Consider the following 25,679-nt stretch of genomic DNA (forward strand, 5'->3'; position numbering starts at 1 on the left):
CACTAAAAATCGAGCTGGCGAAAGAGGGGCAGTATGCGTGCCCACACAGCATCCTCCGATCATTGTTCAGTTCTCAGCTTTAGTGTTGTCATGGTGACAGGGATGAGGGAGGCAGTTTGGCGTGTACCTCAGCTGATCAGTTTCGCTTCAATTTAAGTAGGATCGGTTTACCACGAGATAATCCGAGAAGGGGAACGTTTCCGACCAGAATGCATCGATGATGGTGTACTTACATCGTCTGCTCGTCGGAAGCGGTGTCATCTGGTGAGCGGTGGGAAGGGGCCGATATAAGAGAGAATCGCGGGGAAGCTCTCGGGGTGTTCCCGTAGGACTGAGCCTTACGAGGGAATGGACGGGGACGGGAATGAGGATGGGGATGGGGATGGGGATCAATACTCAGGGAGACTGTGCAGAACCAGTCCCAAACGCCCACCCCCGGCCCCCCTCTCGCCAGTCTTCCACCTATTTTAATAAACACATCTTCACCGCACGCTTTCTAGCCACCATCCGACCTTCGGGACCTTCCCCATTCTTGCCATTAACATCGATAATGTCTGCATTTTGTTTCCTTAAATCATATTTCTAGTGGCCGGCTTACTTAAGGACACGGCACACCTTTAAAACCTCAGGGAACAGAAAGTCCTTCCTAGCCCAGCAAAATACTTCCTTTACCAAAATAGTAATAAATACCATAGATACTCCTTAAAAAATCGAAATTTCTGACCTGACAATCTTGAAAATCCATTTCTAATAAAAATTCGTTAAGACAATGTAATCCATAAATCTGCCTGGTCAATTTTTATCGTAATACACTGATGAATTTGAATAAAACTAAGTTATAACAGTACAATTTACAAAACCAAACCACACTATTATCGTGAAAAATCTAAATATTTGTGCTCAATCTTAATGAGATTTATTCATACTGGCTTTTATTAGCTCAAAAAGAAGTTTGAAAACGTACATAAAAATTAATCAAAAGAAAAAATGCAATTATAAAAGTTAAGAAGATAATGGGTGCTTTTTGTTTCCTTCAATTACATTTCTAGACGCCGGCTTCCTTAAGGACAGGACACACCTTCGAAACTTCAGGAAACATTAGGTCCTTCAGACCCCAATAAATAAATGATAACTACTTTGCCCGAATAGTAATTCGTACGAAAGCTGTCATTCTCTAAATAATCAAATTTCCTGCGCTGGGATACTTTAAAACTCATTTCGCATAACAAATACTTGAGAAATATTTGCCTATTTGGCTCATTTTTATAGTAATAATGCTACTTCCACTGATAGGTCTTGATAATTCAGATTTTTGTTAGCAAAACTAAGTAAGTTACTAATTAAATTTGTTCATAATAACAATGATATGCTCATTTGTCAATATCCAAAAAGGTCAATATTGAAAAAAAAAAAAATTATAACAAATTTCAACAGTTCCTCACTGAAGATGGTGCAGCTGACATGCATTTGGGTTAAACGAAAACTAGCGAGAAAAGGTCTAGACAAATGATCAATGTCGATCAGATTAACATGTTTACAACATTAGCAAATTTAAATCCTAACAAATTAATTAATTTTTAAATAAACAATGACAAAGGTTTAACACATACCTCACTCATACACATGTACACACATAAAGAAAATTTGTTAATAATATTTTCATGTTTAAAAAGTTTCTACTTTCAGAAATTTGTTCATAATGACTTGGCTGATTCCGACCTTCAGTTTGTTTGAAAAAGCTTCGGATTGATATTCAAGAAGGGTCGGAGTTAAAAAATTGTTACTACCGGTGAGACGATCTCTATTCGGGAAATTGTAATTGGAGTCAAAATGATGAAAGCATAGCATCAAGACACTATCTCCAAGTACTCCTATCATATAAAAGACCTCACGATTCCAACTTCCAAGTAACAACTTATAAAACGTGAACGCGTTCGACTTATGCAAAGGAGCGATTTGAACAACCTGGAGCTTTTTATTTGCATAATGTAAGCTGTACGTGAATTTGGAATTTAAATCAAATTATATATTAGAAAAACGATAAGGGATGAAGCCAATTAGAAAGAAAACGTTCAGTTCCTTAATCGAGCGTCCGAGGAACTCCATCATCAGGGCTTTGAAACTTAAGAGACGACAACTTAAGATACTTGGTCCCATCCTGTATATTGTTTATACTGCTGACTTCCACGTACCTCCCAAAATCATCATTACCACTTATGCGGATGACATCGTAAACCTGTCTTTTAACCTGAAACTTATCCAAGCAACCTCCAACATCCAAGAACACCTTGATTTTATCAAAGACTGGTACCAAAAATGGAGGAAGACTGAATGATGTAAAATGTTTCCAGTGAATATTGGCATTGAAAAAATAGTTTTGCCCTCCACTGAACAACAACAAGGAACTGCCGACTTCCACTCCACTCAGATTCATAGGGCTATTATTAAGCCCTACTAACCCTAGCTGGACAGCTTGACAAAAGACGTGGAAAACTACAAACTTTTAGGACCGAAATAAGTTTTGACGCCAAAACTCAACTATTTACTAGATTTTATTGAGATCTCTGGACAAACAGAGTAAAACTGTGGTGTTCTGCCAAGACATCCAATCCTTCCCATCAAAAGTCCTCAGACAAACTGTCAAATTGCCTTATTAAGTCACTAACCTCACTATCGACATCGACTTCAACATTCCTATTATCAACGAACTGATCTGATCTCACTACCAAAAGGTCCACACCAAGCTTTCGATCCACCCTAACCACACTGCCCAAGGTCTTATATACGCTTTCCCAACCCGAGAACTCCCTGCTTGCCCCCTAAATAATGAGCGTTGGTTGGGTTCACTTAACCTGAGTTCACCGAGTGACCGCTACCTGGCCTGTATCAAGTGACTGACCTAGAATCCCCATACTTGTAAATAGACAACAGATCTAAATTCTTCCGTGACAATAAAAACCTACGACTCAATACTGGAAATCAGTAATGGCATAGATCTATGGTATTCAACCAAGCTTTCCAACCTTCACAGAATCCAGACCCTGCCACGAATTATTGTTTCTATGTTTCCAACCGCGCCATCCATAATGATATAAATGTTCCCATTACAAAAGAAGTTGCAAGATCCAGCTACAAAAAATTCCACACTAACCTCCAATCTCAGTCTAAACCACACAACTTTCCTCCCGATCGTTTCTCAATAATCCTTTCTGAATTCTAAAAAAAGTCGCCTATGACCGTATCTCAGTGTGCAGAGAATGAGGGTAATTATAATTATATCAATGATCTAGGAGTGCTATCACTGGATAACTTTTTCCACTTGATTTATTGTTATGCTACAATGTATCTAAGTTATCTATGTAACTTATTGTGCCTCAAGCAAAAAATGAAATAAAATAAAAGTAGAGAATTGGATGAAAATAGAGGTATTTGAATGACTCAAAAATTAAAACGTGATTAAGCTTAATTTCTCCAGAAATCGAAAGTTGTGATCTAGCGACTTAGTTCAGTAAATAATATTTTTAAATGTTATAGTCTGCCATCTATAATGAATTTGACATGAACATTAAGCTCGACGAAGGGCAGAGATGCTTTAACACACAGTGAGCCTAGATAGGCCAAATGCCACTCTTGATAACGATAACAAAAATTCAATCTGAGCACAATCTTCATCCTTTGAATAAGAAGATAATAATGTCCCTTAAATGCTAAAGGCTTGGCGATTGAGAAGGCTAGGAGCGAAAATCAATGGACAAGTTTTCCATTAGGGGTTTTTGCAATATGCTGTTTGATGACGGGGTTTTGGCACGAGAGTGAAAAAAGTTGCGAAAGGAACAATATTTTAGTTCGTATTGGTTCCATATTTTTTTCCTCTTAAAACAGTTGGAATTTTGTCGTTTTGGTAATAATTTTTGAAGTTTTCATTTTGATTTAATGTTAAATACGGTTTTTCTAAAATGATATATATGTATTAAAAGATTGTACATTTCACGATATTCTCCCTGTACGCTATCTTTCGTACAAGAAAAAGACCATTTTCACTTTCCATTTTATTTTTTTCTAATTGCTATAAAACGGTTATAACCAGGGTGAGACCACGACCGAATTTTCACCAACTAAATTAAGGAGTTTCCAAAGAGACATTTTTTCTTTTTAAAATTTTGAATTTTATTTCAGCTGATGAGTATAAAGTTCAGAGCCTATGATTTGTAACGAGTTGAAAGTGCAAAACACTCGTAGTTCAGGCAAACAGTAACTGTGAGCTTTTTCCTGAACCTGACCTTCGAACCACTTGGACTTCGAATAACTACTTATTTATGTTGAACCACCATCCCTTGAAATGGTTCTTCTCCAAATTAACTTATGCGGATCAACTTTTTAAAGTAGTACTTTGGGGGCGTCGGTGGCCGCAACGGTTTAGGCGTTGACAAGGCACTCATGACTGTAAGCGTCCCAGATTCGAATCCAGCGGCCCTGCACTCAAACCCGTCATACTTACAGATGGGTTTGTTTTCCAAAAGCACCGACTCCTGTTGGGAACCCTCGTAAAAAATAGATGACTGATTGAAAATCAAAATAATCAGAAGAAACATTAAGAAAAACAACAGGTTCATTACATGTAAATTATTCCAACCATCTATGCAGCCGAAGGATGAAGAGAAATTGTCTCGTTATAAATTTAAATATATTATATGCATATTATAATATATATTATCATTATTTTATTATTAATATAATTAATAATATATAAAAATTATATATTAACAGTAATTAATTATTATATATTAATAAGAATAGTAATGATTTATGGTTTCATTTTATTATTGATATATTATATGTATATTATCTTATACAAACAAATATAAATTTGTAGTAATGGAATTAGGGAAGAAAAACACTCAGTTTAAGCGTCGTGCAAAAGCAATATAGAATTCCGATATAGAATGAACCTCGTTCCTACTGTCAAATCGTAAATTCATTACGTTTGAACCCCTAAGTTTCTGTATTGTAGATAAATGTTTATGCCTGTTAATCTTGTAAATTATAAATAATAGTTTCAAAATCCTGTTGAAGGGATACATTCTCGAAAGATTGACGAAGGAACTGATTGTTTTAAACAAAAAATATTGAACTACGTTCTCAAGTTGTTGAATTTGTTATGTTTTGTAGATTTATCGACCAACTTATGCAGATAATGTTCTCTTGGTTGTTATCAGGGATGTGGTCAAATAAAATATTTTTAATTTTAAATCTTCGCCTAGCTTTCGGAACTTTATTGTCCCTTCTTCAGGGCTCTACAAAAGGATATATTATTCATTTTGTAGAGCCCTGAAGGAAGTACAGTAAAGTTCCGAAAGCTAGGCGAAAATGTAAAATCAAAAATATTTTATTTGACTACACCGCTGATAACAACCAAGTGAATTTGTTAAGATCTATCTAAATCAGTATTAGTTATCTGCTGGAAAAAAAGTTTTTTTTGTCCTTTCTTTATTCGAATTCTTCCAAGATGGTAAATGTATAGTGCATAAATTCTATTTGATTTTAAACAAATGATAAAACATAAAACGAGACCGTTCCTTTTAGAAATAATTGCGATGGTGATCCATTTGTCACGTCATTATTTATGTTGTTATCGTCGTTATTTATGTAGAGCGATTATAAACATGATTTTTGTTTTTATTATTTTATACTCGATGATGCATTTTTATTTTATATTATGGTTTCGTTGTTTTTTCTTTTTTAGAGGACAATTCAAGAAAAAGATCGAACAGATTTTTATCCAAGTTACTCTTTGAGAATGTCATTTGATATAACATTTATTTATATGATTTATATTATTTTCGGGTAGTTTTTTTAAACCAAATTCTTTGCATTTTGACTATTAGGCCTTTATAAGACAATTGAAAAGGTCGTACTTATAAAAAAGTAAGAAATTAATAAAGTAGGTCGTTCAGTTGATTTTAGTTTCTTACTCTACTCTATTAACTTCTTAAAAATTTTCTCGGGCTTTTATTACAAAACACCGCCACCCTGAGGGTTCAAATAACCTGGTGGTTGGGAGAAAAAAGTACTTTGGTTTCCTGCCAAACTGTACTGACCGAAAATTACCAAACTAACAGCCAAAACCAAACATCTCACAATTTTCCCTTGAAAAGAAGCATACAAATCCTGTTCAACCGGCACTGGGTGATTTATTGGGTCTATAAACTCGTGGGGTTTTGATGCTATTCAAACCCGTTTCGGTTTTGAGCCATCTTCAGTGAGGGAGGACCTTTAGACGGATCCAATAAATGACTCAGTGTCAGTTCAACGCGCGTTCATTTTATACAAATCCTGGCTTATACTTTCGATGAATTTCAGCATCAACAACCATTGAAAAGTGGCCTAATGACCTGATAGAGACTTGACTTGAAGTCTCATGTCACAAAACCCCTTCCTTAAATACAACATCTATACACATTCTATTGGGTTGTCCGGAAAATAATGCAGGATTTTGGTATTAAACAAAAAAAAAGAAACTAGTTACTTTAAAGCAATGTTCTTTAATCAAAATAATTTCCCATACTCTCAATACATTTCTCCCAACGTGTTGGTAACTTATTAATTCCGTCTGAGTAGAATTCAGAATTTTTAGAATTGATAAAGTCAATAAATGCATTTTCCAGTTCCGTTTGATTTTTGAATATTATGTGTTGTAAGTAGTGGTCCAGGTGTCTAAAAAAATGGTAGTCAGTAGGCGAGAGGTCCGGAGAGTAGGGTGGGTGAGGCAAAGTTTCATAGCCAAGCTCCAATAATTTTTGTGACGTTACACGTGACACATGTGGTCGAGCGTTGTCATGCAACAAAATGGGCCCATTCCGATTGACCAAAGAGGGCTTCATTACTGCCAATTTCTGATGCATGGTATTAATTTGGTTACAGTATGATTCAGCATTGATGGTTTCGCCAGGATTTAAGAAGCTGTAGTGTATTAAACCAAATGAAGCCCACCATACCGTAACCATTACCTTTTTTTGATGAGTTGGGGGCTTTGGAAAATGTATTGGAGCTTCTCCTTTGTCGAGCCACTGTCCAGAACGTCTAGTGTTATCGTAGAGAATCCACTTTTCGTCACATGTAACAATTCTGGCCAGAAATGGGTCATTTTTGTTTCGACAAAGAAGTGATGCACAAACATCAAAGCGCTGATTTTTTTGGCGATCGTTTAATGAGTGTGGAACCCAATTTTCGAGTTTTTTCACTTTTCCAATCGCCTTGAGGTGGTCAGCGACGGTCGTTTTACTGACTTTGAGTTGCTCTGCAAGTTCTCGAACAGTTGTTTTGGGGTTTTCTTCCACCACTGATCGCAGAACATCATCATTAAGAGAGGAAGGCCTTCCACGACCTTCTTCATCTTCAAGGCTGAAATCTCCCTCCCGAAATTTTTTAAACCACCTTTGCACAGTGCACTCATTAACACAACCCTCGCCCCAGACTTGGTTAATGTTTCTAGCCGTTTGGGCTCCGCTTCGGCCGAGTTTAAACTCGTAAAAGAAAATCGTACGAAATTCTCGCTTTGACATTATAAGGATGACTGAATTATTTCCAAGTAGCGGAATGCTACAGAGGTAAACAAACAATATCATTTGGAAGAGGATTAATAAGTGTTGACATTCATACAAATGAGTAATCCTGTAAACGTAAACAGAATATTTTATATAGATTTTTTTTTAATGAAAACTTAAAATCCTGCATTATTTTCCGGACAACCCGATACGAACAAACGTCTTCGGATGCCTATTTCCCATTTTGACCAATAAAATTTCAGAACCTGATGGTTTCGGTAATCATCGTTTATAATAGGAAATGTAATAAAAAGAAAGTTTACATTAGTGAATAGAGAAAGTAAGGATTTAATAGTGACAACAGTATATTTGTGCTAAGGACATAGTAGAAACTATGCTATCTCCTCCATTTTATCGATCAATTTTTGTTCTTTTGTTAAAAAAGAAGTGTTGAACACTTAAGTTGAAAATCCTTTGATTCAAAGTAGTTTAGATTCCCTTAGATGTCGCTATCTTATTATCTTCTACTGGATTACTGAGTAGTAGGAGCAGCACGTGCAAGAGCCAAGAGGTAAGATATCGCATAGGTTATTCTTTTTTCATATTCGTTTCTTCTTAATAAATCTATTCAACATTCTTAATTTTATTTACGATTGTCTTTATTTCTCGCAGATTATGATACCCACACCGTTCTATGTTTGGTAGACACGGCCTAGTCTAGAGAAAATGGTGGAGCAAAATGTATTTAGGACTTCTATTTTGCTAACTTTCTTCGTTGGCTTCTTGCTTGGCTACAAAACCAAAGAATGGAGGATTCGCATATCCAAGTGGAGGCGAGATAGGCTGGCTAAAAAGCTGGCCGATGCACAGAAGCACTTGGACCTACTTGCTCCGACCATATAACCCAAATTCAAGTTCTTTTCAATTCTCTATGGACGATTTCCAATATGAAGAAATATTTTAAATACAAACGTTTATTATGAACAACTATTTATTGTTTTAATTTTTATATTTATAATATAAATTTAGTTAGGTATGTTTTGAATAAATTATATAAATGCTTAAACGAAAATGAAATGCATACTGCTTTTGAAACAATGTAGTACCATTAAAGGATTAAAATACATTTTGCTTTATTTACAAATTAAAGAATAGGCAGATTGATGCTCCCAATAATATTTTCAAAATAATAGTCCAAATAATAGGGGGACTCATCACTGCAAGGGACCTGGGCTTGAATCTTAAACTAAAGTACTTCCAAATAAGGTTAAAAAAACATTGCTGACCAGAACCTTAGAGTTGATATGACCTCTGCTGTTGTGAACCCCCATCAGAAATCTTTAAAGACTTATTTGGAAAAAATATAATTTTTAAGTCTATTTCAGTGACTGGCCATATAGCCAAGAAATTTTACAATTTAATCCAGTTTTTCTTACTTTCTTACTTAGATGAACAAACTGAACAGAAAAAGTGTCTAGTGCAAATGAGTCATTAAACATTTGTCTACGTTTGAGCTAATGCATAGTTTAAAAAGATGAAGTATTTTATTAGCAGGGCCTGAACTTTTTTTACATTTATCTTTGGTCAACTGATAATAACATCTTCAAACTGAAAGTGTATTGATAACTTTACATAATTAATCAATTAGTTGTCAAATTATGTAATTTTATAAACAGTAATTTTACAACATATAATGCTCCCTTCAGTGTAGTTTGGAGGAGGTGGTGTTACGCTCTGGGCTGGGATTTACACTGGAGGACAAATTGGACTTTGTATATTGAAGGCAACCTCACCTCAGTCCATTATGTCCAAGTAATTATCGAGGAATACATCCCTCAAACCGGGTATATCATCTGGTAGGGGTTTTCGATTTCTAGATGACAATAGCAGACCTCATAGAGGCAGAGTTGTCCATCAATGTTTGGAATATTGTAAATTTACCATCTACCCCAACCTCATTTTCTCCAGTTAATCCAAATAACACATGTAGGATGCATTGCAGAAAAAGCTTTTTGATCACCATCTGCAGCCAGTTGACCTGCAACAACTGGGTGCAGCATAGCAACATCTATGGAGTGAAATTCCTTATGACAAATGTTAGTGACAACATTTTTGACAGTATGCCTAACAGGTGAGGTTTTAGCTAACAGAGGGCATTAAACGGTGTTAATGGTTTAAAAAAATTATTGTGTCCCATAAACAAAAATTATAGGATTAAAACCTTTTATTTCGTTATTTTTCAAAATATCTTAATTAAATTTTAATGCAATTTATACTAAAAAATGCTAAGGAAATAAATACTACAAAATTGGCAATATCCCTATTCATTTTTGGGCTGTTTTGCTAGACATATCCAAAACGAACATTTTTTTAATTAACAATGCAAAAAATGTTTAACAAAAAAATTATTAACAATAATTGCATTATGGTGTACATTAATTATAATCAAATCCTTTTTCATTTATTGTTTAAATATATTAAAAAATTTATTTAGATTTTTAAAAATTGAGAATTATATTAAAAATGTACTTTATTTGTTAGAAAGAGGATATAAAGTTGTTGTAAAACTGATTTAATTAAAAATTAATTATATTGTTAATCCTAATAATTAATTGTCCAAACTCAAGATGAAACGAATTAGCGTTTTTTTTTCATTTCGCAAATTTCACAGAGGAAAAACTTTGACAAGCAAATATGCTTAATAGAAAATGAAGTTTATAGGTTTTTAATTGTGCATATACAAGTAATAAAATATAAAGAAGTTTAGTACTTGCCTTTCAGGAATTCTGTAATACTTTTCATCGTCCAACTTACATTTTACGTCAACGTGAACTTGTAAGAAATTTTAAAAATGTTCTCCAAAAAGATTTTTCAAAAGTTTTAGAAAAAGTAAGTATTGATTCCAGAAAGTTTTTTTTGTGAGGGTTGGTTTTTGTAAGGACTGGTTTTTCAACGTCTTGTTTCAAATTTCAATGTCTAGAGAGCTGAGGGATGATCTTCAAGGTCAGATTGTCATTCTTGTCATGACAGCAGTATTAACCTTCTGGTTACACTGATTATAACTTTGACAACCACAAAGTTGAGGTTCTTCTTAAGTGAACACCCCTTTTTCGATCTTTGTCGATTTACCTTCCAGCCCGGATGTGAAAGTGGAAATCCATCGGCGATGAATTTTGGTCGGGAGGAGATCCAGGAGTTGCACAAAAGGGTCGGACACGTCACTGTCGCCTACAAACACCTAATCGTCGTCTGGGGCGGGGTCCTGGTAAGCAAGAAAAGGTCAAAAATGCCTCGCCTGTTCCATCATAGTTGAGACTGTTCAAGTTCCAGAGGTACCAGACCAACTTTCGCAACGACAAGACCATCCTCGCAGAGCAGATATGGTTTTACAACACTCTCACAGAATTGTGGTAAGCGGTTCATTTCGCTTACAATTGACTTATTTTGCCCATTGGTTGGTTGAATTAGTACTGTGAACGAATGACTTATTTTGCCCATCGGTTGATTGGGTCTGCTGAGTGAGTACTGTGTACAATTGTGTTATTTTGGCCATTGGTTGGTTGAATGAGTACTGTGTACGAATGACTTATTTTTCCCATTGGTTAATTGGGTCTGCTGAGTGAGTACTGTGTACAATTGTATTATTTTGGCCATTGGTTGGTTGAATGAGTACTGATATGATTGACTTATTTTGCCCATTGGTTGGTTGAATGAGTACTGTGAACGAAAGACTTTTTGCCCATCGGTTGATAGAGTCTGCTGAGTGAGTACTGTGTACAATTGTGTTATTTTGGCCATTGGTGGGTTGAATGAGTACTGTGTACGAATGACTTATTTTGCCCATTGGTTAATTGGGTCTGCTGAGTGAGTACTGTGTACAATTGAGTTATTTTGGCCATTGGTTGGTTGAATGAGTTCTGTGTACGAATGACTTAATTTGCCCATCGGTTGATTGAGTTGTGAGGAAAGGAACGAATGGAATTATATGAGATCCAATCGAATAAAATATATAAATAAATAAATTATATTTTACTTTTAGATAAACAACTTAAACTTAAAATAACGTTTTCTCTCTTAATACTTTGAGTATGAAATAATAACAAAATAAAAAGGAAACTTACAAAAGAATTTGGCTCTTGATAGGAAAAACAATTAGAAGGAACAACCACTCTCTATCTCGCTCTCCCCAGAGTTTATTTTCTAACTGCCTCTTGGGCCGGTCCTTGGTGGGGAATACTCCCACCAGGATCACATGTGATCCTCACAGAGTCTGTTGAGTGAGTACTGTGTACAATTGTGTTATTTTGGCCATTGGTGGGTTGAATGAGTACTGTGTACGAATGACTTATTTTGCCCATCAGTTGGTTGATTGAGTCTGCTGAGTGAGTGCTGTGTACAATTGACTTATTTTGCCCATCGGTTGGTTGAATGAGTACTGATACGATTGTCTTATTTTGCCTTTGGTTGGTTGAATGAGTACTCTGTATGAATGACTTATTTTGCCCATCGGTTGATTGAGTCTGCTGAATGAGTGCTGCATACGATAGATTTATTTAGCCCATCGATTGGTTCAGTCTGCAGAATGAGTACTACGTATGATGACTTATTTTACCCATTGGTTTGTTGAATGATTACTATGTACAATTGACTTGTTTTGCCCATTGGTTAGTTAAGTGTGCTGAATGAGTACTGTGTACAATTTACTTACTTTGTCCATCGGTTGGTCAAATCTGCTGAATGAGTACTGTGTACAATTGACTTATTTTGCCCTATAAGCTAGCACAGAATTATCCATCACCAAAATTCAACTAGAAATCAAAAAACATTCTGCTGTACCAGTGATTCCCAAAATGTACTTGGGCGCTGCTATTGTAAATATGTTATTTTTATTATAAAAGGTATTATTTTTGCATACAAAGCACTCATCTGTTCTATCGTAACATTGAAGATGAAGAGAAATATGCTTTGTGAGATTATACGTCTTAAAAAAATAGGTCATCAGTATCCTGGTGGTTGTATTTCCTGGTCGTATACCATCTTAAGGAATTCAAGATAGTCAACATGTTTTGAGGGTGAAAGGGGAACAGAGCACTCATCTGTTCTATCTTAACATGAGCATATTGAGTAATATACTTTGTGAGATTAAAAAAAAAGACATTGTCAGTATTCTAGTGGTTTGCCAAGAAGGTATTTCCTGGTCAGATACCATCTTAAGAAAATGATTCTTGTGGTCAAGGAATTGAGGGAAAACCAGCAAACCATCTCACAGTGTGGTCACTGTATCAAGATGGTCAAGTGTTGAGCACTGACTGAGAACTAGCTGTCTTTAGAAAAGAGAAAGTTGTATTTTTAAGTAATACACTATTCAAAACAAAATCCTAAGTGGTTTTCTGGCTCGCAGACTAAAGAGTACCAAGAGCGTCCAATTGGTTCTTTTTGTCAAGGTGCAATCTATACACAATAGTCATTAGACTTTTGGTTATTTGCCAATTGAAACGAGATTTTTCACTGGTTTTGTCAGGTAGACACTTTTTGTCACTTTACCATCTTCAGTACTCTTGGATGGGTCAAGAATGATCAAGCTACTTTGATCACCTTGAATACTTTAACAAAATTTTGCAGTTTTACAGAAACCAAATAAATGAGGGATTATCTCAAGTCCTTTTTCTGTCAAAAATGTTATATATTAATAATATAAATGTTATATTCAAAATTGGATTTTCTTTAGTTCATGTTCAACAGGACGCTGAGTTCAATTGGCATACCACTGGTCATTCTGTTCAATTGAACAAATGGGGTGTTCTTATTTTTTTTTTTTTTTTTTTTTTTTTGATAGGATTGAAAAAAGTAATGAATAAAACTACTATCTTTATCTTTGTAAGAATACTATTGTATATTATTTATGTACTACACTGTTAAACTGTTTTGACGTATTCCACTGGATAATATGGTCATACTCATAAGAATTAGGTTCTGTAAAGATGAAGCCCGGAAATTTTTTAAACAGATTCTCGTTTTTTGTACTGCTTGCATAATTTTTTTTTTCTCTGTACATTTTCTGAATAAGATTCAATATCATAGGACCCTCGCAGAGTGTACTGGAGATGTGCCTCTGGGACATTCTGGAAGCACGGGAGTGGTGTGTGGCGATTTCTTGTACCTTTTTGGAGGTAAGACATTTTTAATACTTTAAAGTTGTAGAATTTTGAGAAAAATTACTATTTTTAGGTTTGTTCGGAGAAAACTCTGAATTCAAGTATTCTAACGGGCTCTACAGGCTAAATTTGAAAACTCTCGTTTGGACTCAGCTCAATCCTACAGGTCCAGCACCGAAAAAATGTGACAAAGGTGTTGGGTGGGAGTACAAGAATAAACTGTACTTTTTTGGCGGCTACGGTGAAGGGCCATCAAGCCTACAGAGAAACATAGAATCCACTTTTCTCCTTGACATAAACAACCAGGGGTTCATGGGCTGGAATAATCAGTTCATTTGTTACGATCCTGAGGAAAATGCCTGGTCAATCCCAAAGGTGGTATATTTTAATTTATGTAAAGTTTTAAATTGTTCATTTGAGTAAAATGAATTTTTACTAGGTCAAAGGTGTCCCCCCGAATCCAAGAGCAGCTCATGCTGCCGACATTATCGGGCATCTTGCTTTTATCTCTGGAGGTAGGGAAGGCGATACTAGGAACAATGATCTGTATTGCATCAACATGGAAACTTTTACTTGGTCTTCTAAGTAATTTTTCTCCAGAATAAAAAATATATATACTTATGCATTAAATATTCAAACTTATAATAGCCTCAATTCTGGAAAAGAGTCGAATGAAGTGCCAGGTGGACTTTCTTGGCACAGCTTCTCTTTTGTTTCACCAAACAAAGCCGTATTGTATGGAGGTTTAAAGCAGTACGGATCTCCTTCTCGTAAGACTAATTTCTTTATTTTGGCACAACTTTCAAACTCGTTCTTTTATAATTGGTTATTCAGTGGAGTGGTGGGAGTGCACCATCAGCGAAAATAATGAAGTATCGTGGAAAGTTCTACCCAAACTGATGAACCCTTTAATTTGGCACAAGGCGGCTTATTCCAAAATAACAGGGGAAGTTATCATTGTTGGAGGAGTTCATGATTCGCCATATGAAAGAAATGAAAAGGTAAAAAAAATCAAAGATAAAGGACAATATGATTATTAAAAATAAATAAATAAATANTAAATGTAAAATATTGCAATGCTCCCTTATATGTTACCAATCAAATAATCCATAAAGATATTAAGATCCCATTCGTGAAGGATCTGTTCCAATCACATTTCCTCAATTTACACTCAAAACTATCCCTCCATGCTACCCACTGCCCTAACTCTTTCCTCAAAGTTTCGCCCTTACAATTGTTCATGTCGTTTAAAACAATGATGGCATCGTGACCTTCTATCTTACCCCACCGAATGAAATAAAAGAGAGTTCCATCACTGGTTGGCTTTTCTCTCCACTGCCTCCTGGTCCAACAGATCTGTCATATTTGTATATAATTATATTATTTTATACAGATAGCAATAATTAAAGTAAATAAATTTTTAAAAAATATTTATTTTTTCTACATTGATTTTGGAGACTTCTGCCTCCCCTCTTCTGTCTTATTCTCTTGGATTTGTTTTGTTGGAACGGAATTATTTTGTGCTGAGCTTTTATTGTTAAAATCACTATCATGAGGTCTATACAAAGTATAATTAGCATGTTAATTATATACATTTGTAAAATAAGTTCATAGCGTTTTTCAATTATTTTATTTCTCTCCTTAAACCGATGATGATGACCAAAATCAAGCTTTTGTCATAATTAACTCACACTCAACACAAGACAGTGCAGAGACACTTAACATATGTCATACAAGTATTTCAATGCATCTTAGAGCAACTGGATATGTTTATTGAAGTGATGGGTTCATCACTGAGAAGAATTTATTGAATCTCCATCTCCATTTTGAAACACAATGTAAATGACTCATTTTTAAAAACATTAATAAGGGTGATGAAAATTGGCTCCTTTACAACAATGTTCCATGAGAAATAGAAAATCCTCAATAAAACAGCTAGCTGTTCCAAAAGTCATATGACATCCCAAGAAGGTAGTGCATTTGGTGGAATTGGAAGAGGTTACGGTATTGTAAGCTTCTTCTGCCCATCCAGTTCATTAATTCTACTGTATACTGTGCACAATTAGAGCGTTTAAAGTGAACAATTGACCCCATAGTGTTTGCAGATGAACCAAAAATTGTTGGAGCTTGGCTGAGATATGCTCCCCCATCCAATGTATCCGCTTGACATTCTTTCAAATTTTCATTTAGTCCTTTAGGCTCTGCAAAACTCTAGTAATATGAAAAAAAAAACTACTTCATTTGAGGACTTGAAAAAACTCATCAAAGAAGAGGTTCATCACTCAAAAATCTGAGAAATTCTTGGAGGGTGGAATTACAAAATACAATACATTGAATTACAATGTAGTGGAATAAAATGGTTCATTTTATTTGTTTAAAATTTAATTATTATATGAATTTAATTAATTAAAATAAATGTATAAAAAATGCTATGGACTTATTTTATGAGCTGAATGTTTATGTAGGTCTATGATATAATCACCAAAACACTTGATAGTTATTACAATCCATTCAAAAATGTGTGAATAAGTAGTTTAAGTAAATGTTTTAATTTTTTTAAAGGATTGTGAAGATAAAAAACTCGTTGTGCTTGCATATCAGCCTATTTCATTGTTCAGGTAATCGAATCTTTAATATATTTATTTAGATTGTATTTTATTTTGATTTATTTTTTAGGCTTTGTCTAAATGTGATTGTCAGTGACAAGGCCCTACAGCTATTTGCAGACATCCTACCCAAACCTTTAATGGATTTGGTAGCCTATCGTTCAGAGCAATCGACATATTTATTATAGACAAAAAGAAAATTCAATTTAGTCTTTTTTGTTTAAAAGTTAATTTTTTAATTTAATTTGGGAAAGCGGTAAATTGCAACTTGTACTATAAACATTTGTCAAATGTTTGTTTTGGATAGAATTTTATGTAACAGTTTACTGCTTTTTCAGTTGTTAAAACTTTTTTTAAAATTAATTTTGCATAACAAAAATTGTTATAAGATCCTCACTATTTTCTATAATTGTCCTTCCTCTTTATATGTATTATATCATATATATAAATAAAAAATAGACATATATGTATACGTTTCCCAGATAACTGTAATTTTTACTTATTATTGGGGTGAGTCGATAAAAATAACTGGGTTCCTGAGGTTAGGCAAAGAAGAAACCATGAAATGGAATGTTAAGGCAGGATTAAAAAGTTGTTTTATAGATTAGACAGACATTTTAAAATAGTTTTTAGATTGGGTGGAAAGATGTTTTAGGCGTTAACACTGGAACCCCAGGAGTTGGAGTGATCCCGTAATTGAAATACCCCTGTAAAAAAATTATTATTATAATTATAATAAAAAATAATTATCATAATGATAGTATCATAAATAAACGTGTTTTCATTTTTATGAAGGCAGAAAGGTGGATGCAAAATGCTAAATTTTCACATTTTAATTTTAATATTAAGAATTGGGGCATTGGTGGCCACAACAATTTAGGCGTTGACACGTGCTCATCAGGGCAAAGTAAAGGTGTGATGATTACTCAAGTAGTTAGAGCAGCATGAGCCGAAGGTCGAGGGTTTGAATCCTGCTCATGACACTAATTTTTCATCTCAACTAAAAGCCTTAGATAAAAGGAATAATTAATATGGTCAATTATGACCACTAAGCAAACGGATTGTCCACGTAGCTGCATTATAAAAGAAAATTTGAAAAGTAAAATAATAATTAAAAACCAAAACTTTTTACAAAAATTGAAAACTATACGCTGTTCGGGTTGCTTAACTTGGACAGTGTCTGAGCATTAGGTCTCGTCGCATTCCACCCGAAAATGCTAACTTAGAGAAAAGATTTAAAAAAAAAACATTCTCACTTTTTATAATTATTGGGTTGTCCGGAAAATAATGCAGGATTTTAAGTTTTCATTAAAAAAAATCTATATAAAATATTCTGTTTACGTTTACAGGATTACTCATTTGTATGAATGTCAACACTTATTAATCCTCTTCCAAATGATATTGTTTGTTTACCTCTGTAGCATTCCGCTACTTGGAAATAATTCAGTCATCCTTATAATGTCAAAGCGAGAATTTCGTACGATTTTCTTTTACGAGTTTAAACTCGGCCGAAGCGGAGCCCAAACGGCTAGAAACATTAACCAAGTCTGGGGCGAGGGTTGTGTTAATGAATGCACTGTGCAAAGGTGGTTTAAAAAATTTCGGGAGGGAGATTTCAGCCTTGAAGATGAAGAAGGTCGTGGAAGGCCTTCCTCTCTTAATGATGATGTTCTGCGATCAGTGGTGGAAGAAAACCCCAAAACAACTGTTCGAGAACTTGCAGAGCAACTCAAAGTCAGTAAAACGACCGTCGCTGACCACCTCAAGGCGATTGGACAAGTGAAAAAACTCGAAAATTGGGTTCCACACTCATTAAACGATCGCCAAAAAAATCAGCGCTTTGATGTTTGTGCATCACTTCTTTGTCGAAACAAAAATGACCCATTTCTGGCCAGAATTGTTACATGTGACGAAAAGTGGATTCTCTACGATAACACTAGACGTTCTGGACAGTGGCTCGACAAAGGAGAAGCTCCAATACATTTTCCAAAGCCCCCAACTCATCAAAAAAAGGTAATGGTTACGGTATGGTGGGCTTCATTTGGTTTAATACACTACAGCTTCTTAAATCCTGGCGAAACCATCAATGCTGAATCATACTGTAACCAAATTAATACCATGCATCAGAAATTGGCAGTAATGAAGCCCTCTTTGGTCAATCGGAAAGGGCCCATTTTGTTGCATGACAACGCTCGACCACATGTGTCACGTGTAACGTCACAAAAATTATTGGAGCTTGGCTATGAAACTTTGCCTCACCCACCCTACTCTCCGGACCTCTCGCCTACTGACTACCATTTTTTTAGACACCTGGACCACTACTTACAACACATAATATTCAAAAATCAAACGGAACTGGAAAATGCATTTATTGACTTTATCAATTCTAAAAATTCTGAATTCTACTCAGACGGAATTAATAAGTTACCAACACGTTGGGAGAAATGTATTGAGAGTATGGGAAATTATTTTGATTAAAGAAAATTGCTTTAAAGTAACTAGTTTCTTTTTTTTTGTTTAATACCAAAATCCTGCATTATTTTCCGGACAACCCAATAGTATTAAGGTCATTTATGGGGAAAAGATTGCCTGATGCCTAGAGGGTCAACAGCATTTCAGGCTCCAGGATACAACATGTTAAAGTGATAAATGTAAAAAATGTTTTTATGTTAATATAACATTTGGGCATATTTTTATTTATTTCTTTATACATTATATTTCCTATATAGTACAATACAAAGTAATGAAAAAATACAAGAAATTTATACTAATCACTCTCTTCTTTAGCATTGAAAGCTTCTGATGGTATCTGATTAGCTTTGTACTGATCGGTAAAAGCCAACAATGCTAATTCCATATTCCATGAACTCTCGCTTAAAAATCTAGAAAACAAAATTGAGAAACATAATAAATGCACTACTTAAATATAATGTTGGTTATATTATATCTAAAAATATTGCAGAATATTTCACATTGTATTGGTTCGTAATGCTAGATGTGTACTATTGTTATTCTAACATATAAATGTTATCTATTTGATATCTTTTTAGATTTTCAAGATATGTACCGTAAATTAAATATAAGTACTGTGTTGGGACAATGGTAGCCAAGTTGTGAAGATGTTCCATTCATATTTGACGCACTAGTGGTTCTCGGTTTGCATCACAGCACATCCAATGGAATTTTATTGGGAATAATTTGGATAAAAGGAAAATGAACGCTGCTGGGGGTACTTTCTTAGGCATTACGAGCCTTCAATTGAATGTGGCATGTGAGCTTGCTCTGGAAGCTCAAGGACGTACTTCTCCCCCATCCACTAGGCTAAAACGGGTGTTGCAACATCCTTAGTCCAACTCTTTTTCTAATACACTGCAGACATTCCTGTCAATCCTAATACAGGACTCCTCACATGAACTGATACTGCCATCCTTTCAGCAACTTAGACTCAGTAGTGGCCATCAGAAACCTCAAGGATCATCTCTCCTGTTTTGGAAATGGTTCAAGTAATGAACCCTCAGGATCAACAAAATGGACTTCCAGCAAATAACTTTCACCCTTTGCTGCATCACCTTTCCTTTAATCTTCTACAACTCTCCAACCTGCCTACTACGTATCCAATTTTTCTATTCACAAAGACCTCTATATCCCAGTTGTCATGGAAACCGCAATAAGTCAATATAGATGCCTGCATAAAATCCCAGACTATTGTCCAACAACCTTCATCCCAAACCCTTCCCAACAATTCTCTGATGCCTAAAACGTTAATAGCAATTTCTGTAATACTGAAGAAAGTGAATAATGGTGTAATAAAAGTTTAATTAATCTATTATTTCTCTACTGTTAATGTTAGAATACAAAATCTAACTCAAGACATCAAAGTTGCTTGCATGCTCTAGTGCTGTTGTAATTATAATTAAAAAAAGATTGAATAGAACATTTTAAATTAATTGGGTGAGGAAACACAACATGTGAATTCCTAATATCATTAAATGGACTGTCATTACTGACAAATGTGAGTACTCTGGGCCTTTGAGGAGACGAAATACTTACTTTTGTACCCATGCTGAATTCATATGAGTTAACTTCCCAAAAATTTTCATGAGCTGTTCCTTGCCTTTCATTTTTGGATTCAGCAGAATTGCGAAATCGCTCTGCACCGGCTTTTTTGCGTATCTAAAGCTGGACTGAAATTTAAAAAAATATTAAATGGATGAAATACTAGATTTGAATTTTCGCTCATAGTAAATAGAAATTGAAAATACATACTTTTGCCATCGTAGAAGTCGCATTTGTTATCGCCCACATGTCGTTCACTATTTTCCACTCTTCTTGATCAATCCAACGTGTTAAGAGGAATGTCCTGTCGAATGCAAATAGGGCAGAACTCTCACTGTCCAGATCTCTAAATATCCCGCACACATTTATCTGAACCATGTTGGTTTTCTACAAAAATATATCTTTTTAAAAACTGATATTGTTTTAAATTGATCAATAAATTCTTACACCAAAATGAGTGATGGGAACATCGACTTGGAATGAAAATGGGTCGAATCTCACATTGGGAAATGTTTTTATCATGTTGACAATGTCATTAGGGCCATAGTGCACCAGATCGTAGGTTTTCTTGATGTCAGACATCGAGATCAAATTTCGATTGAATTTCATATAAGAATTTATCCTGATCAATAAAAAAAATAAAAAATAAAATACAACTGAATTGAACTTAAGAGAAATTTTATTTCAAACCTCTGACATCCAGAAGTTGTCTGAGATTCTATGTGATTTACAGTGATGGAAAACAATGCCTCTGGATGGTATATCCTTTTAAGCAGATCCCTAGAGTTCTCGAAAAGGGAAAAGTAATGGTGCAAGAAGTGATCGACGAAATTGGCATAAGCACCATTTATAAAGCACGTTTTCAAATTGACAATGTCTCCTGGAACTGTCCTTCCTAATTCCACACCATCCTAACAAAAAAAAAGGATTATATAACTAAACAAAATCTACATATTTGTTTATTCCTTGCAGTATTTCAAACATCAAATTAAGGTTTTAAAGCAGCCAGTGTCTTAGAAATAAGTTAAAGTTTGAACTTAAATAATGTAATTTTATAAGATGTTTAAATTAAATAATCAGCATTGTCATCATAAGTTTTAAGAATATACCCCATCATATTCGATGGTTAATTGTCAGCTGTTCAACACTGTCCTTTTATACATTTTTTTTTTCTACTACAGATTTTCCTTTCTTATTTCATTTCTTGAAAGTTGTAGTTTGTGTGAGCTAAGTTAGGACTTTACAGTCTGGGTACAAGGGAAATTTCCCTTTTTGCAATTTTTATAATCAATTTTAAAAGAAAGTGTCCAGCCAGGTGTATTGTTATTGTTTCTTTTTTGTAAAGAAAATGTCCAAGTTTACTGCAGCTTATGGATCGAGGAGCTTTTGCTGCTTTTAAGTATTATTTGGTACGCACATTCAACCAATTAATTTATAAAACAGATTCAGGCAAGCTGTCAGTGAAAGAAAGGTGGAAATCTTTTAACATAACGAATGCCGTTGAAAATAATGATTTTTCATGGAAAGAAGTTATGCAGTATTGCATAAATGGTTGCTGGAAAAAAACTGTAAAAAAAAATCCATGGTAGAACAAGACAGCATCGAATTAATTGAATCCTACATGCAACCATTGACAAACGAACTTCTGAAATTAAAATCTCAAGTGGAAAAAGAAGACTGATCATTCCTCAAGAAACTGAAAATTTTATCATCTAAAATTTTGCAGAAACGTTTAACTAATTAATAGTTAATTCAAACAGGCTTAAACCTCATGGAGCAAAATGAATTTGACTGGGAGGGAATTGTGATACTCAAAACAGTTGTCAGTGACAGAACAGATTTTTATCAACAGCTACTGAATGAAAGAATAAGAGAAGCATAGCAACCTCTACACACATTTTTCAAAAAGTCAGCAACTAAGAAACTACATAACCTCAACTCAACTTCTCAAGGATTTTTTTAGATATTGTTCTTGTGCAAAATAATTTAAATAAAATCCTGATCTAAATATGTATGTAAGTATGTACTAATTATATTCTTCAATATTAAGGGAACTAGTACTTGCAAGCCATTGTATTTTTTGTTATATTTGTAACAAGAACATAGTATCAGTCAGGAAAAAATCTCCACTTAGTGTGATTTTAATTTGAAACACATTGCCTTGGAACATATCACTCATAGGATATGACTGTGCTTTGATTATAAAGAATAAATATGAACAAAGTTGTACATATTGCGTTGTATATTTACTACCAAGAACTTACTAATTACAACCAATAACCCCTTGTAAGTTCAAGTGTGACTTTATTGGCAGAATTTAATTTCTTGTGTGTGTTTAGATCAGAGTTGAGGTCCTTTTTATTGATTGAGTTTTTTGGCTGTCTGAGTCCTAGGTGTTGATCCACAAAGTATGAGTTTTTATCTTTATCTACTAAGAATTGCTCCTTTTTTTTGTGGTGGTTTCTAATTTTATAGGGTTACTGGACCTACCAGTGTTTTTGTCTGCTCATATTTTTCGCAATGCACACTGTATAAACTCTCAATCATTGCACAGTTAACGCTCAATCACAGCACATCCCTTTGAAATCAGCTTCTCCTTCATTCTTTCCTTGCTTCTTTCATTATTGTTATTACTTTAACAGTGAATGATTTTTTCATGGTTAGCCTCAATAGCCTTTCAAAATTCTTCAATGTTCATATGGTAGCCTTAAATATTGTTTACGAGATTGATCCTTAATTTTAATTTGTACAAATCACTTTCACACATAAAGGTCTCTGAGTGTATTGCCCTCTTAAAAATTGCAGTAGCTGTTTATCAATTTGTTAAAGGTCTGAATTCCATTCCATCTTCGGTGTGATCAGTTTAAGACAAACAAAACAAATAGGAAAGCACAACTAGGAAAGTTAAAGATCAAGCTAATTTAACACTTTTTTTAAAATATATAATTTCAGGGATACTTACAAGCTTTAGAATTGATGGAATAACACGTTTGATTTCTTTCACCAACTCTGTGGAAGAATGGACAAAATCGGCGTAAAGTGGATTTCCCTCCAGCCAAAGTTCTCTTATATTAATAAACGGGATTTTTTCAAACCCTGACCATGTAATCTGCAAAAAGGAAAAAATCACATTCCTCATCCTCATTTATTATCTATTTAATGACATTTAATCTAAACTTTAATTACATTATTGAAGCTGAGATCTAGGCAGTTCAGACCGTGCGACATTTTTCTAAAATACTCCAACACATCCAGCCTGTCCAGTTCATTGTAGCTGAGCAACAGGGCTTGTGGTTTTTGAATGAATTTGGTTAGAATTTTATCACAGACCATCGATGCACACTGTGGCACGCTCAAAGGCACATATATGTCACTAAGCACTGTAAATAATTAGACAAAACGACCCAAAAAATAACAAGAAGAGGATGTGGGAAATCAAAGTACCAAATTTCTCCCTATGACACATCATCTAAATTTTTCAAGTTAAGTCCTTTAGAATTAACTAGTTATGCACACAGGAAATTCTCTGAAAGGCATTTTAAAAAGTACCCTTTATTTTTTTTTTTTTTTTCTACTCACTGGAATCATTATGGAAGTTTCTGAGGTCCACGACTTTTTTCGCTGTATTAATTCTCACTTTTAGACAGTCCTCTATTATTTTTGAAGGATCTATGTCATTTTCCATGATCTGCGCATATCTGATAACTATTCCAATTGATATCTATGATTTAATTGTTAAAATTAAATAACAAAAAAAATTAAAAAGTTAAGTGTGATTTTTATAGCTAACATTACCACAGTGTCTGTTTTGTCATTGTACAGCTTTAAACCCTTTGAACAAAATGGCTGAAGAACACTGAGAGTGTTTCGAAAGATGAAAAACGTATCATTCTTATCTCTCTGATACTGCGACATAAACGATAAAATTTAAATAAAATTGAAGTAGATTAATAAAATATTGAAAAAAAATGATTATTACCTTTACAGGAAGAATTTTATGAGGATAGATTGCATTCATGATCAACCTTAGAACATCATGTCTGTCATATTTAATTCCATCTTTAATCTAAAAAAAGAAAAAAATACAATTTTTACGATGAGAAACAATACTCAAATTAGGATTATCCAGTGGACTGAGCAGGACAAACCACAGTTCATGGTGGTGACAACATTCACTAGTAATTTACTAGTAAATGAGCATTTTTTTATTATATCATCACTATTTTGGTCAGTGAGTCAGTGTTACTGTCTGGCAGTTTTCTTCAATACCTAAATGAACTTTCTTTGTACCACTATCAGACCTCCAGAAACACATCATCATCAATGGTGATACAGATCTCTAATTGACCTTGGTTGTGCTCAAGGTTTTATGAGCAACTTTGAGTAATGATGATGACTGACCTAGATCACCTGGATCTGGGGGATTGGCTGCCAACAAATGCAGAGGTCTACAACTGTACAGAAAAAGCATAATCAAATCAAATAAACTGTGAGATCTCTATGGGGTCTTCCAGGTAATGAACTTTAAGGTTCACTGTTTATTGGTTTTGGTCATTTCTGAACCTTTTTGTCTGTGTATCCTCACAGTTTTATCTGTGAGTCTAGTGTGACTGTCTGTCGGTTTTCTTCAGTACCTAAATGAACTTTCTTTGTACTGCTATCAGACCTGCAGAAACACATCATCATCATCAATGGTGATACAGATCTCTAATTGACCTTGGTTGTGTTCAAGGTTTTGGAATTTTTGAGTTAGGAGGTTGACTGACCCAGAATTGGAGTCAAAAAATATAAATACCTATAAATGTACAGAAAACTATACAAGGATAATTTTGATGTTGTCCCCAATGACTGGGTCTTGATGCAATCTCAAACGGTTCTGGACTTCAATACTCATGAGGTAGTTGCTAAAATCGTAAAAATCTGTTCAAAAATGGGAACATTGGACCAACAAAATCTGTACAGAGGACCGCGGTGGTCGAGTGTTTAGGTCACCGACATTATGTGTTGACAATGTTTGTCCAACTCATGGCATCGGCCTGAGCCAATTTATCAAAATTATGTGTGTAAAAACCCAGAAAGAAAAATTGAGAAGATAAATTTACCGTGATCCTTTTCCAGTAGCCGATCGTCGGCGGCATGTTTTTGATGAAAGCTTGCAGCTTTTTCTCATCGCCGGGCTCGATGAAAACCGGCGCCTGGTTCGTCATTTCTGACTCTTTTGATGACTTTCTCTCTAAATCCTTGCAGGTCGAGGATCAGACACCGGGAGAAACTTCTGCATGTTTGTAAACAAAACCTATACGAACTGTCAGTCGGAA

The 25,679-nt window shown here is 34.6% G+C and overlaps 3 protein-coding genes and 1 long non-coding RNA gene across 7 annotated transcripts in view; 2 read left to right on the forward strand and 2 right to left on the reverse strand.

The window, feature by feature from the left end:
* Positions 1 to 313, reverse strand: part of LOC106662740 (MAGUK p55 subfamily member 5) — a 297,897-nt gene extending 297,584 nt beyond the window's left edge. For both annotated transcript variants that reach the window (XM_024228737.1, XM_014386985.2), the window contains exon 1: positions 234 to 313. The gene's annotated coding sequence lies outside the window, so the exon portion shown is untranslated. The remainder of the gene's footprint in view (positions 1 to 233) is intronic.
* A 7,709-nt stretch (positions 314 to 8,022) lies between these two features.
* On the forward strand, positions 8,023 to 8,534 carry LOC106662712. Its single transcript, XR_001339942.2, has 2 exons — positions 8,023 to 8,115; positions 8,217 to 8,534. It is a non-coding gene; the product is annotated as an uncharacterized LOC106662712 (long non-coding RNA).
* A 2,011-nt stretch (positions 8,535 to 10,545) lies between these two features.
* Positions 10,546 to 16,788, forward strand: LOC106662785 (kelch domain-containing protein 2-like). 2 transcript variants are annotated; one of them, XM_014387112.2, is made up of 9 exons: positions 10,546 to 10,809; positions 10,875 to 10,954; positions 13,626 to 13,714; positions 13,773 to 14,074; positions 14,139 to 14,284; positions 14,348 to 14,469; positions 14,534 to 14,700; positions 16,262 to 16,317; positions 16,376 to 16,788. In XM_014387112.2, exons 1-9 carry the CDS (start codon positions 10,711 to 10,713, stop codon positions 16,491 to 16,493), a joined length of 1,179 nt encoding a protein of 392 aa, XP_014242598.1. In that variant the 5' UTR covers positions 10,546 to 10,710; the 3' UTR covers positions 16,494 to 16,788. The 2 variants fall into 2 exon arrangements, with proteins under 2 accessions (XP_014242598.1, XP_014242597.1); XM_014387111.2 differs by having other exon boundaries at positions 10,547 to 10,809; positions 10,869 to 10,954.
* Positions 16,789 to 18,867: 2,079 nt separating this feature from the next.
* LOC106662783 (nuclear RNA export factor 2-like) lies at positions 18,868 to 25,679 on the reverse strand. Of its 2 annotated transcripts, XM_014387107.2 has the most exons (11): positions 25,464 to 25,679; positions 24,341 to 24,427; positions 24,157 to 24,267; positions 23,941 to 24,082; positions 23,548 to 23,741; positions 23,324 to 23,470; positions 21,052 to 21,272; positions 20,809 to 20,983; positions 20,572 to 20,748; positions 20,356 to 20,489; positions 18,870 to 19,187 (listed from the first exon to the last, which is right to left on the reverse strand). In XM_014387107.2, exons 1-11 carry the CDS (start codon positions 25,566 to 25,568, stop codon positions 19,073 to 19,075), a joined length of 1,608 nt encoding a protein of 535 aa, XP_014242593.1. In that variant the 5' UTR covers positions 25,569 to 25,679; the 3' UTR covers positions 18,870 to 19,072. The 2 variants fall into 2 exon arrangements, with proteins under 2 accessions (XP_024084507.1, XP_014242593.1); XM_024228739.1 differs by lacking the exons at positions 20,809 to 20,983; positions 21,052 to 21,272 and having other exon boundaries at positions 18,868 to 19,187.

This window comes from Cimex lectularius, unplaced genomic scaffold (assembly GCF_000648675.2).
Source record: "Cimex lectularius strain Harlan isolate CLEC.00 unplaced genomic scaffold, Clec_2.1 scaffold316, whole genome shotgun sequence".
NCBI classification, from domain to species: Eukaryota; Metazoa; Arthropoda; class Insecta; order Hemiptera; family Cimicidae; genus Cimex; species Cimex lectularius.